Source organism: Leopardus geoffroyi, chromosome D2 (genome assembly GCF_018350155.1).
Source record: "Leopardus geoffroyi isolate Oge1 chromosome D2, O.geoffroyi_Oge1_pat1.0, whole genome shotgun sequence".
NCBI classification, from domain to species: domain Eukaryota; kingdom Metazoa; phylum Chordata; class Mammalia; order Carnivora; family Felidae; genus Leopardus; species Leopardus geoffroyi.
The window spans coordinates 71,958,551-71,970,986 of NC_059334.1; the positions used below are offsets into that span (position 1 = coordinate 71,958,551).

Here is a 12,436-nt window from a genome sequence, read left to right on the forward strand (position 1 = left end):
ATATTTAGACTGTCCTCTCTTGCAGTATTTCATTCAACTCTCATAATAACCCTTGGAAGTAGTTATTTTCCAATTTTTAGATGAGGGTAGTAAGGTTCTAAAATGTCAATAACTTGTCCAAGGCTCCCTGGCCAGGCAGAAGGAGGATGAAGATTCCAACCCAGGCTTTCTGAAGTGGAGAGGCCATATTCTTAACCATTATGCTGTGCCCTCTTCTTTTGTTCCTTTCTGGCTCTAAATATCTCTAAAGCTCAAGTTCTAGTCTTGTAACTTCCGTAAAGAATAATGGTTAGCATACAGATGAGCTTATTAAATGTCATGAATCTTTCAGACATGTTATTTATATGAATCTGCACAGTCCACTGAAAAAGGAACTTTTATTGTTTCCTGTTTTGTAGGCAAACAAACGGAGGCAGAGACTGAACTCTCAAGGCTACACAGCCTGCGCGTGGTAGAAAGGGGTTAGAACCAGCCACCACATGTCCAGAACCCATACATCCTCTCGACAGGCAGTGTCTAGAGCAGATCTGATTTTTGAGACCCTGCCCTAAAATACATCACCAAGAGTCAAACTCCAAGAATCCAGGGGCTATCTGTGTGGATGTGTTCCTACCTTCACTGGTTTTTAAACTGGGGCAAAGTATCAAATGAGGACATAAAGACATATCATGAACACCAGAGTGAAAAAAGCAGGGTCACAAAAAGTAGTGATGGTCTGACACAAATATTCAAAAATAAATGCCCGAACAGTAGGTTATTGTCTTATAACTAAACAGCACTTTCATATATGTATCCGTTTAATCCTATAAGGTAGGTAACTATTACCATCCCATTTTACAGATAAGGCAGTGGAGGCTGGAGAGGTAAAGAGACTGCTAGCAAGTGGCAGAGCTAGGATGTGACCCAGGGAGTCTGACGGCAGCGTCAGATTATCACTACCCGACCTATTCTTAGGTGTCTCAGCAGACGAGTCCCACTCAACCTGCAGATGATCTGGGGGAGAGAATTTAAGATAAAATAAAAATTACTTTGCAACTCTCAAAAGCTACTGCACCGCACAGAAATGTAAAATAATGGAAAAGTTCTTCCTCCCCTTTGAAAACATGCAGGTGATTCTTTATCTGAAATGACTTAAATTCGGGCCGACTAGAGCATTTGCCCCGATACCTGTAGAAGTCTCTACTGCAGTTGGAATCATGACAATGCTGTGCAGAGGGGGAGAGAGAGGAAGATGGGCTGGCATGCCTTTGCGTGGGGGTGGTCGCCCCGTCAACCCACCAAACCCACACGCAATCAGATGCTAGTCAGACACCCTTGGAAACGGAAAAGGTCATTGCAGACAACAGCCACTCCTGCTCAGGTGCCTGAAATAGACAGAAGCCGTGTGGGAAACGACGGTCCAAACCCGATTCCCTACACTCTAGGATGCCACACATGTACGTCCCCCACCCCCCCACAGGCTCCTTAACCCGTGTGAATCCAGTTCCCCAACTGCTGGCAAATACGTGAAGGCTGGAGAAAAATTAAGCCTCAGTGGAGTGCATGTGACCTTCTGGGAGGACTTAACGTCTCCTGGACGTCACTTTTTATTTTTAAAGTGTGGATCCGCTAGACATGGGCAATTGATTTTTTTAAGTAGGAAAAACAACTTAATTAACATTCATCACAACCCTCTGAGGTAATTTTGACCATCGCTCCAGGGTATGGAAGGTTTATTACTTGTTGAATTCAAATTGCAGCAGACCGGATGCCGCAAGAGTTTTAGCTAATTCAGGGGCGATCATGTTTAAGGGAAGTAGTTTGCTTCTGCGGAAAACTTCCTGGTGGCTTCCAGTCATCAAACCTGGCTACAAAAGCCAGGCAGCTGTGCCGTGTAGAAAGCGCACAGCCCCTGGAGGCAGGACACTCAGGTAAACACACGGACGAGTCAGGCCATCGTTTGAGGCTCAGCAGAGAGTGAAGCCCATGCTGTGGAATATCATCAGGCACGCCGTACGGCATCTGGAGCCAGGCAGCCCAGGTCTGTAACCCAGCCCCACTGCTTACTGTCTGCGATCCTGGGCAAATTCACCTCCATGGCCCTTCGTCTCTTCCTCTGCGTAAAGGAGCTAGTTTTAGTGCCAACCTGGTGGGTGGTTCTGAGAATTACATGAGTTAAAATTCGTGGACCACGTACACAGTACCGGATCCACAGTGAGTACCAGGAGAGTGTGTGATGAAGTAGACAAAACACATACAAAGGTTAAAAGAACGTAAGGTGGACGGGAGCACCGTGACGTCACGGGCACGCCACCGGGAGTCCTCTCTAAACCAGAGCAGTGCAGACAAGGTCTCCTCATCGGTTGTAGCAGAAACCGCACCTCTATCCAGGAAGCTCAAGCAGAAATTGTTCTGCGTGAATTCTCATCGCATCATTGATATCGCTTCTGTTGACCACCCTTCACTTCTCTTCCTCTCCCACTGTCTTTCCCCTCCTGTTCAGTGATGATGGGAAACCAGCCACCGATCGTGAAATAAAAATTGCAGTTCAGAAGAGCAGATTCGTTTTTGAAAGAACATTTCGAAGGGGAAAGAGGACCTTGGCTCTCTGATCTACTTCATTGGCTCTGTGAACAGTATCAAAGAGGCGTTTCATTTTTTGCTTTGATGTAGGGGAGATTGGCCCAGTTTAAGATTTTTTTTTTTTTTAAAGTAGGCTCCACGCCCAGCACGGAGGCCAGTGTGGAGCCCAACACAGGGCTTGAACTCACGGCTCTGAGATCAAGACCTGAGCCAAGATCAAGAGTCAGAGGCTGAACCGACTGAGGCACCCAGGTGCCCCAAATTTAAGAATTTTTTCAAAATAAGAATTAAAGTCACACCAGGATCGTTTAACATACACGACAATTCTTAAAAGAATTACAAAGAGTAAGCAAGTGTTTTCCAAGCATGCTCCAGTGAATTTCAGCAACTTGCTGAAAATTCCCTTGCCATAGTATTTGTGTGCCCGCCCAGCTTGGGTATTTTGCATGTGTGTATCCATATATAAGAACTCTTTTTTTAACAGACGCCCACATGCCCCATAAATGTTAACTGAGTACTGATCTAAATAGACCAGTACTTGTTGAAAATAAAACTGTTCTGACCAAGGCAGTTGCATAGAAAAGAGATTTCATCCTTTGAGAGCAAAGGAGAAAATATGATTTTGTCCAACAATCTGCACACAAGCAATTGTTATTATATCTAGCATTAAGGATATAATGAATTTGAGTATGATACATTTTTACGCTTAGAATTTTTATTTCTTTATTGTGTGCATAACATGTATGTCATATAAGATGGAAAATACAGGTAAAGCAAAAACATGTTTGATAAAAATTGGAATAACCATTTTGGTAGCACTCTGATGAGGAAACCCATTCCCAAATTGCATGGGCAAAGAGGACAGGGGCCTTGAAAAATATCTATTTCTGTTTCTTTCTCTTTTTTTAATGTTTATTTATTTTTGAGAGAGAGAGAGAGAGCATGAGCAGGGGAGGGGCAGAGAGAGAGGGGGACAGAGGATCCGAAGCGGGCTCTGTGCTGACAGCAGCAAGCATGATGTGGGGCTCGAACTCATGAACCATGAGATCATGACCTAAGCTGAAGTCAGATGCTTAGCCAACTGAGCCACCCAGGCGCCCCAAATCCTTTGCTTCTTAGCTAGACTGAAGAACTCCTCCAAAGTTTTTGGTAGTGCACTTTCAAAGCAGGCCTTCCCCGATAACGGGGTGATAACCTTCCCAGTGACCTTCCCAGATAACCTTCCCAGTGACCTGCTTGGGGCAGGGTAGATATGAAGAGTGAAGCACTACAAACTCCCCTAGGTGTCAAAGACTGGGGTCTACTTTATAGCTCTTGTCCTATTCAGGCTGCTAATATTTATCAGCAGGACATATAAATTCATGCTAAGGATCCGGTTGTGTTGAATCAGACGCCCTAATACATTTATTTTCTTCTTTCCTCCCAATGGTCAAATCCAATTTCTATGCAAATGCTTTGGTCAGAACATTCTCTCTCTCTCTCTCTCTCTCTCTCTCTTTCTCTCTCTCTAAGTATAAGGATTATTCTTTAACAAAAAGATTTAGAATCCCTGCTATAGATTGCATAGAATTCCTCCAGACCAGAAGTGGCTGAGTCCATTCTTACGTACTGAGACTGGGGGGACTTAGTGGAATAATTTATTCCAACCTCCCAAAGACTGGCAAAATCCCCAGAAACTAAGGCAAACCTCTGGTCTACTTCCTAATGTCCCAGGGAGGAGACAGAGGTAGAGGTTCATTGATTGTAAGTAAGTTAACTGACTTACCCAATGTTATTTATCAGAAGAAATAGTGTGACCGGCCTATCAGGGAAGTTAGCTGGGGGAAGGATTGGGGGCAAGTTAGTTTTCTCCAGATTCCCACAGGTCAGACAAGACCTCGTCACGAAGAATGATAAATCCCATGACACATATGTATCTCGTTCCCACACTTTCTTCAGATGCTCCTTAGGTTTTGAAGAGCAACTACCCCCTATGAATGCAGCCCCTTTACCCTGCTTTTTCTTCCTACTTTCCTTTTCTTCACATATTAAGTATTTTTGTGTATGCATTTATGGTCTGCTCTTTCCTGCTGGCAAGTAAGCTTCCCAAGGATGCTGAGTCTTTGTTCACAGCCTGTATCTCCAGTGGGAACAACACTCCACACTGTAGGTGCTCAACAAACTATCTGTTCAGGGACGCCTGGGTGGCTCAGTCGGTTAAGCGTCCGGCTCAGGTCATGATCTCACAGTTCATGAGTTCGAGCCCCGTGTCGGGCTCTGTGCTGACAGCTCAGAGCCTGGAGCCTGCTTCAGATTCTGTCTCTCTTTCTCTCTCTCTCTCTCTCTGCCCCTCTACCACTTACACTCTGTCTCTCTCTCAAAAATGAACAAAGGTGAAGAAATATTAAAAAAAAAAACCTATCTGTTCAATGAGTAAGTGTCAGAAACCCTCTAAGTGAATACATATTTAAAGATAACAAATATAAAGAATTAAGGGTAAGGATAAATCACCGCTGGGGACAGCTTCTTTAACACACAGAACTATCGATCACTTCGCCACCAGATGTCTGCACATCTCAACCTCCGAGACTAAGGGAATGGGCATTTCTCACGTAAAGTTTTATCATTCTTTTTCTTTTATTTACCCTCAAAATGCACAGTTTGACGTCCAGTTCTATTTATGTCTTTGAAATAAGGGAGATGATTCTCACTCATGGGTTTTAGCAAAGGCTTCACGTTTTACGATTGCCAATGCTTTAGACACGACTATGCTTGTCTCCCGCTATAGCAGCTTCACAAAAAGGAAGGCACTTGCCTAAGCTACCTTTGAGCTACGAGGAGCTCAGGTCAACAGGTGGCCAGGGCACTTACTGCTGGGGCAGGAGGCTTCTTTAGGGCTGGACGACATTGGCTGCGCACACAGTTGACAAAGGCAGTCTCTCCCATTGAACGTGACTCGGTCTCCGGGTGGAAACGGGCGCCTGGAGACAGAAAAACATTGCCCTCAAGGTTATTCCAGCAATTTAATTTCTTTCCCTGCTCCTTCGGCTTGCTGCCCTCCGGTGCCAATCCATTTCTTTGAGGAGCACCAGCCAAAATGTCTGAAATGCGGTCCTAACCGAGCCAGCCAGCTGGATATGGTCCAAACAAATAAACGCGCCTCGTTTTGAGAAGAAGCGAGAACGTATTGCTTCTACCAGCAACCAGACAGTAAAATGGAATAATTTACCTCTGCTCATTAGTGGAGGGATGTTCCAGCAAGTCACCTAGCCAGGTACACACACAAAACTTTTCCATTTTCCAAACGGAAAATCCTTCAAGAAGAAATATTTTAAATGCCATAAATTCCTATTCAAGCGTAAGGCCCCTCCCCAGGAGAACTGGTTACAGGTCAAACATTAACTCCTTCAGTTCCCTCGAGCTACGGGGCCATGGTGCCCAACTAGACTTTGTCCTAGACATCTGAGTGGGTGATCTGGATGTTTCCCTCCAGAGCTGGAGTGCTGGAGACCCAGTGCCTCGTGGAGAAACACAACAGTGCTGTAAATACTTGTTTAAAAACCGTTTGCTTCTAAAAATTAAAAAAAAAAAAAATCTGTTAGCTTCTTTTCAGAGAGATAATTTCCTTTTGCTTTAGACATTTATCAGTAACAGACATTTTCCAAACATGTTGCCTCTGCATGTATGTTACCAGTCTCTTCTCCTGCCACTTCAGCAGGCAGCTAGCTTTTCAAAAACAAAAGTCATTAACAAATAGGTATATGACAGTTTCCACACCTGCTTACTTGTAATTGGCAATTTGCCGATACTCTTCATTAACAGGAGTCTTCAAATGTGTGGTTCTGTCAGCTAGGAAATGCAAAACTCCCAAGCAAAACGTCCCCCCACGTGTGAGGCAGGAGCAATTACTTAAGAACAAACTCCAGCTCCTTGACAGGAATATTACTTTCACAGCTGCGATCGCTCCTTTAAGTGGCCCTTCGGCTGCCTCACACTTGGTAATGAACCGTCATGCACACACAGGTAGTAAATCTGGCCTCAAAACCACGCCACAGAGGTGCGTGGTGGAGAGCTGTGAGTTCTTACGCTCCCCACCCCCCCACCTCATTTTACAAGTGCTGAGCTGAGGCAGTCTCCTCCCCTCTCATGGTGCTGTGTTACCTTCCATTGTTCAGGTAAGGCCCAGAGAGGTTAAGTGACTTCCCTGGATTGACCAGCTCAGGAGACTGGGCCACAGGCAGGTACACGTGGCATCCAACTCAGGACTTCTCTATCTTTAACAATCAAAACTGCACTCTGGTAGATGCCAGTGGGCCTAGCGCGTCATTAGTGAAACCTGAACAGGCCCCCAGTCGGCTCTGTGGGCGAGGCATCGGGAGCTGGGGGGCCATTTCAAAGCAAGCACAGGTTCTTTGCCTCCGACGAGGGCCAGGACTAGGGTGAGGCCAGTGAGGCGCCTGGGGCACAGGCTTTAAGGAGGTACAGGCCCCGCAATGCACGGCCCTGAGCGTGAGCACCCCCTCAAACTGTGCCCCCAAGCCGCCTCTCTAGCCTCTGAGCCAAGCTTGTATTTTCAGACTTGAATCCCACCTGGATCCACGAGGGGATACATCCGAGTCCAGGTCTCAACATGAGGCCAGGTCTTTTAAATTTGGGGCTTTGTAATTTTATAAATGATCCGCATACCTCCCCCTCCTGCCCACGGGGTCCTCTGCCCACATGGGTTCACTTCCTTCTGTGTAAACACAAAGAGAACTGGATTTGGAGTCAGGAAACCCGAGTTCAAATCTTGCAGTGTTACCTTGGGAACGTCCGTTAAGCTCCGACACTCAGCGGCACTCATAATCAGGGACACTAATTCCTGGCTGACTTCACAGAATTGCTACGTGGGTTAAAGTTTGTAACCCATAAAGGAGGCCCCTCCACTTCAGGTAGAATGTCGTCGGGTCAGCGGTAGCAGCATTGAGTAGCTGTTCACTGGCTCAAACGTCCAGAGACGGGACTAACACTAATAGATGTTTTTCCTTCATCACCAAATTTAAAACAATGATCTCTCAAGGCCAGGATCGGGAGGGCTCTTAGAGTGTATCTGGGCCAGGGCCTTCCAACCTGGTGAGTTGGATGAGTACATCATGCTTGGGAATCCTCCAGAAAGCACTAAGTCAGCAGGAGAGTTTGGGGGGGGGGGGCGGGGGAAGCTAGAAACAGATATTTGTTTGTTTTTTTTTTTTAATTTTTTTTTCAATGTTTATTTATTTTTGGGACAGAGAGAGACAGAGCATGAACGGGGGAGGGGCAGAGAGAGAGGGAGACACAGAATCGGAAACAGGCTCCAGGCTCTGAGCCGTCAGCCCAGAGCCCGACGCGGGGCTCGAACTCACGGACCGCGAGATCGTGACCTGGCTGAAGTCGGACGCTTAACCGACTGCGCCACCCAGGCGCCCCAAGAAACAGATATTTGTAAAGAGACCTTCCCCACAGAAGTAGTCCAACGCTCATCCTAGCTTGGGGGATCACTCAGATCACGGCCTCCTATTTTATAGATGAAGCAATTGCCTTGGAAAAGTTAATTCACATAGGTCTCAAATCAGCCCAGGAAGCTGGACCAGAACTTGGGACTCAAACGCCAGGCAAGGGCTTTTAACCAGGCTGTGGGCTACAGTCTGAAAAGGGACAGGTCAAGAGGAAACTTTACTTTGGATTAAATCCAGAACAATTTTCAGCCCAATAGTTCAGAATTTTAAAATTAGGATTTAAAAAAATATAACTGAGAAATGGACTGATGGCTATAAAAAGTTACAATAATCATTTCACCATGACTATTGCATCTGAATCTTAGGATTTGTCTCTGAGTATTACCTTGTTGGTTAATTACATAAAATTAAGTTTACCTTTTTTAGAGTTTATAGCTCTCTGGCCTAGAAACCTGAAATGTTGAAAAACAAAGCAAATTCACCTCCTCTGAACTGTAGTTTTTAACAAAGCCACAGAACTGGACCACACAGCAGTCAACACCACACTAAAAGGAATGGGGCTGCCCGACTAGGATCGATCAATAAAGTAGCTGACCCTTGTTGGTGACTCTCCTCACACAGGAATCAAAGTCATCTTAAGTTCAATTATGTGTAGCATTCAACACACCACAACGATGAAACCACATTTCCCCACTCACACTTCACATACTTGCCTTCTTCTCTCTGACTGATCATTGTAACCAAGCTGGTTTGGGCAATTAAGATTTAACCTTGCCAGGTGATAGAAGCCTAGAGAACAGGGGTTGGTAAACGTTTCCGCCTGAAAGTTCAGATTGCAAATAATTTTTTAGACTCTGCAGATCCTATGGAGTCTGTCACAACTGCCCAGCTCTGACCCTGTAGCCAAACACAGCCCCTCAGCAGCCATCTGGAAACAAACGGGGGTGGCTGTGTCCCAATAAAACTTTATTTACAGAGACAGGTATTGGGTCTCATTTGGGACACGGGGCAGAGTTTGCCTTGCTCCGCTATAAGGGAGACTATTTCAAACACACACACCCATATGAGCTTCTTCTTCCAAATCAGCTTTATCTTTCTGAGCAGTTATGCTATTTCCTCCTAATGTTTTCACTGCTCAAAAAGTTTCAAGACCTAGGGGTGCCTGGGTGGCTCAGTAGGTCGAGCGTCCGACTTCGGCTCAGGTCATGAACTCACAGTTCGTGGGTTCGAGCCCCGCATCACGCTCTGTGCTGACCGCTTGCCCAGAGCCTGGAGCCTGCCTCAGATTCTGTGTCTCCTTCTCTCTCTGCCCCTCCCCCGCTCACGCTTTGTCTCACTCTGTTTCTCAAAAAAAAAAAATAATAATAATAATAAATGTAAAAAAGTTTCAAGACCTAGAGCCGCTTTCCAGTTGCCTTCAAGCCCCTTAAAATCAGTCCTATTATTTAGTAGAGGACATCATGGGAAAAGTTTCCCAACTAAATTACTTTTTTGACTAAGACTGATAAGATAATAGGAAGATTTTTTTAAAAAACTTTAAGGATACATCAGAAAAAGAGTATGTCAAGACAGTACAACTCCAGACAAGAGGCGTATATCCCAGGCCTGAAGAGCAGAACCCAGCGCTTCTCCGTTAGGGGAGCCCCCACTTACTTGCAGATAGTACACGCAAAGCAGTTGGGATGATAGGTCTTGCCCAGGGCAGTGACCACCTCTCCTTCCACGAACTCCCCACAGCCATGGCAGCGTGTCCCATACATCCTCTGGTAGTCCAGGGTGCAGAGATACTCGCCGTTCTTTATGAAGAAGCCCCCTTGTGCCAGGTCACAGCCGCACACTGTGGAAAGACAAGTTCACATTTGGTCATCGTCTGCCACGCTGCCGGGCAGCAAATGCCTTCCACTGCGTGCTGCAAACTTACTCCATGATCTCAGTGGGCTGGGGTGAGGGGAGGGGACTGGTACAAAGAGCTATTTATTGTGGGGCTCTGAGTTCTCTCTTGCCTCCTTCCCATTTCGTATCCCTCCTTTCGGGAGGGATGGAATATCTCATATGAGTAAAATTCATTGGCTGGGTCTCAACGACTTGTGCGGTATGTCTAAGATTCAGAGATAATCCGTCTCTGATGGAAAGATGCCGTTGGTTCACGCTGTCTCGAATAGGAACAAAGGTATCTCTGGCAGAGCGATTTAGGAAAGGGACCCACTGCTGGCCCACACAACTGTTTGCTTTGGGCCAAGACGATTCCTGGGCTGAGTAATAAATTCCCACCATACCAAAAGCAGCAGCAGAAATGTCTGAGGCCATTTTTTCACACTCTGGAAATACTTTGCCACAGCTATGAATAATTTGGACGTTTAATTTTCTCTTTGTGCGGTAAATAGGATAAGTCGATTGTTTATACATTACAGGGAGAGATAAAAATGAGCAGGCAAAAGGGGGAAGAAAGGGAACATGTCCGAGATAAAACCATCGTTCAGGACCTCAGTACACGCAAAAGGGAACGCTTTACTGCGTCCGGATTTTGGTGTCTCTTGCGCAGCTGTGGACCATGGACACGGCGCAGAGAAGCAGGTCCCCGGGTACCAGGGGCTTGGGCGTGGCCTACGTGTTGAGACAAGACCAGAAGAGGGCACGGCCACTTGTCCAAAAATAAAGCCCAAGGCTGACCCGGAGAGTAAAGAGTTTGCACTGTCAAAGGCCTGGGAAGCAGCAGCCATGGCCGGGAACCTCCAGGCTCAACCTCTCGATGCCCAGGGTTGGGTGACTCCATACCGTTAAGGGCCTTGGGCAAAGAATCCCGGATTCTTCCTGATTCTTCCTGCAAGCAGCTGGAACAGGCACCCGGTGGGCAGGGAGAAGGGGAGCTCGACCACTAAACTTGCTTTCCTAAGAATCCTGCTGGAACACCTGCAGTGTTCCTCTAATTAGTTCCCGTGACTCATCAATGCCTCCGGACGACCTAGTGCTGAGCACAGTGAGGTTCTGCCAGAATATGGTGCCTACTTTCCCACCCCTCCGGTAGCAATCTTTCCTACTCCGAGCCATTCGAGATTTTCAAGGTGACACAGAAGCCACAAAGAAGCTTTCCGCTGTGGAATCATCAGCCTTTGTTTACATCAACACTCCACAGCTACGACCTCTTTCTTTGCAATTTATAATCAAGTAACCCAAGATGATGGCCTGAGTCCATCATGCCTGAAAATGACCACCCCTATAAATATGACTCTGATCACATTACCTGGAAAACAGCTCGTTCACCACCTGCTGCCTCCTCTAACCTGCCAGTGCCCCCACTGTTCACACACCTGCTTCTTCCTTAACAAACGGGTCCTCCGGGTGGGAGGAGCTCAGGGATGGACTGACGGCACTCTGACCGCCAATTCCTTCAACGGCAACAAACACAATCCTGGGGTTCACAGAACGCCCCAGAGAGGTTTCTTCAATATTGCTCTACGTACATATCTTTTTTTCCCCCAAGATGACAGAGCATTTTATGGTAAGAGTCCTCATCTTCACTCCTTTTGATTCTTCTTCAGGAATCTTCAACCGTGGTATCTAAGGTATTACTAGGAACATAGTGAATTAACTTGAATCCGGCATCAAACTTGGCAAGCTCCCCGCGATGTCACTCCTCAGTGGCATCAGCAGTTTTGATGACTCTCTTGCTCTTGCAAACGTGGGTATTTCTTAAAGCCATGAGAAGTGACAAAATAATGATTTTGACTACTGGTAACTCTCTTTATTTTCCCCTCCAATCACCTTGGGTAAGTTTAAAAATTCACAGGGGCACCTGGGTGGCTCAGTCGGTTAAGCGTCCGACTTCGGCTCAGGTCATGATCTCGCGGTCTGTGAGTTCGAGCCCCGCGTTGGGCTCTGTGCTGACAGCTCAGAGCCTGGAGCCTGCTTCTGATTCTGTGTCTTCTTCTCTCTCTGCCCCTCCCCAATTTGTGCTCTGTCTCTGTGTCTCTCAAAAAATAAATGTGGGGCGCCTGGGTGGCGCAGTCGGTTAAGCGTCCGACTTCAGCCAGGTCACGATCTCGCGGTCTGTGAGTTCGAGCCCTGCGTCAGACTCTGGGCTGATGGCTCAGAGCCTGGAGCCTGTTTCCGATTCTGTGTCTCCCTCTCTCTCTGCCCCTCCCCCGTTCATGCTCTGTCTCTCTCTGTCCCCCCCAAAAAAAAAAAAAAAAAAAAAGTTGAAAAAAAAATAAATGTAAAAAAAATTTTTTTTAATAAAATAAAATAAAAGTTCACAGATCCTTTATAAAAAGAAAGATCTGGTGGCAACAGGGTGATCTTTATGCCAATCCAGATTGTCGAGATAGCTTCAGAGCTACTTGTAAATATTGTAGAAATTCACTGTATTTGGTGCAGCCTTTCTACGTCACATGGGCTTGTGAAACTGACACGGACCCTCCTTT

General features: G+C 46.3%; 1 protein-coding gene across 32 annotated transcripts in view; it reads right to left on the reverse strand.

Annotated features, from left to right (window-relative positions):
• Positions 1 to 12,436, reverse strand: part of ABLIM1 (actin binding LIM protein 1) — a 302,559-nt gene that overhangs the window by 113,178 nt on the left and 176,945 nt on the right. For all 32 annotated transcript variants that reach the window (XM_045439048.1, XM_045439036.1, XM_045439054.1 and 29 more), the window contains exons 3-4: positions 9,669 to 9,852; positions 5,413 to 5,522 (exon numbers count right to left, since the gene is read on the reverse strand). In XM_045439048.1, the coding sequence (XP_045295004.1) occupies positions 5,413 to 5,522; positions 9,669 to 9,852 (294 nt within the window). The remainder of the gene's footprint in view (positions 1 to 5,412; positions 5,523 to 9,668; positions 9,853 to 12,436) is intronic.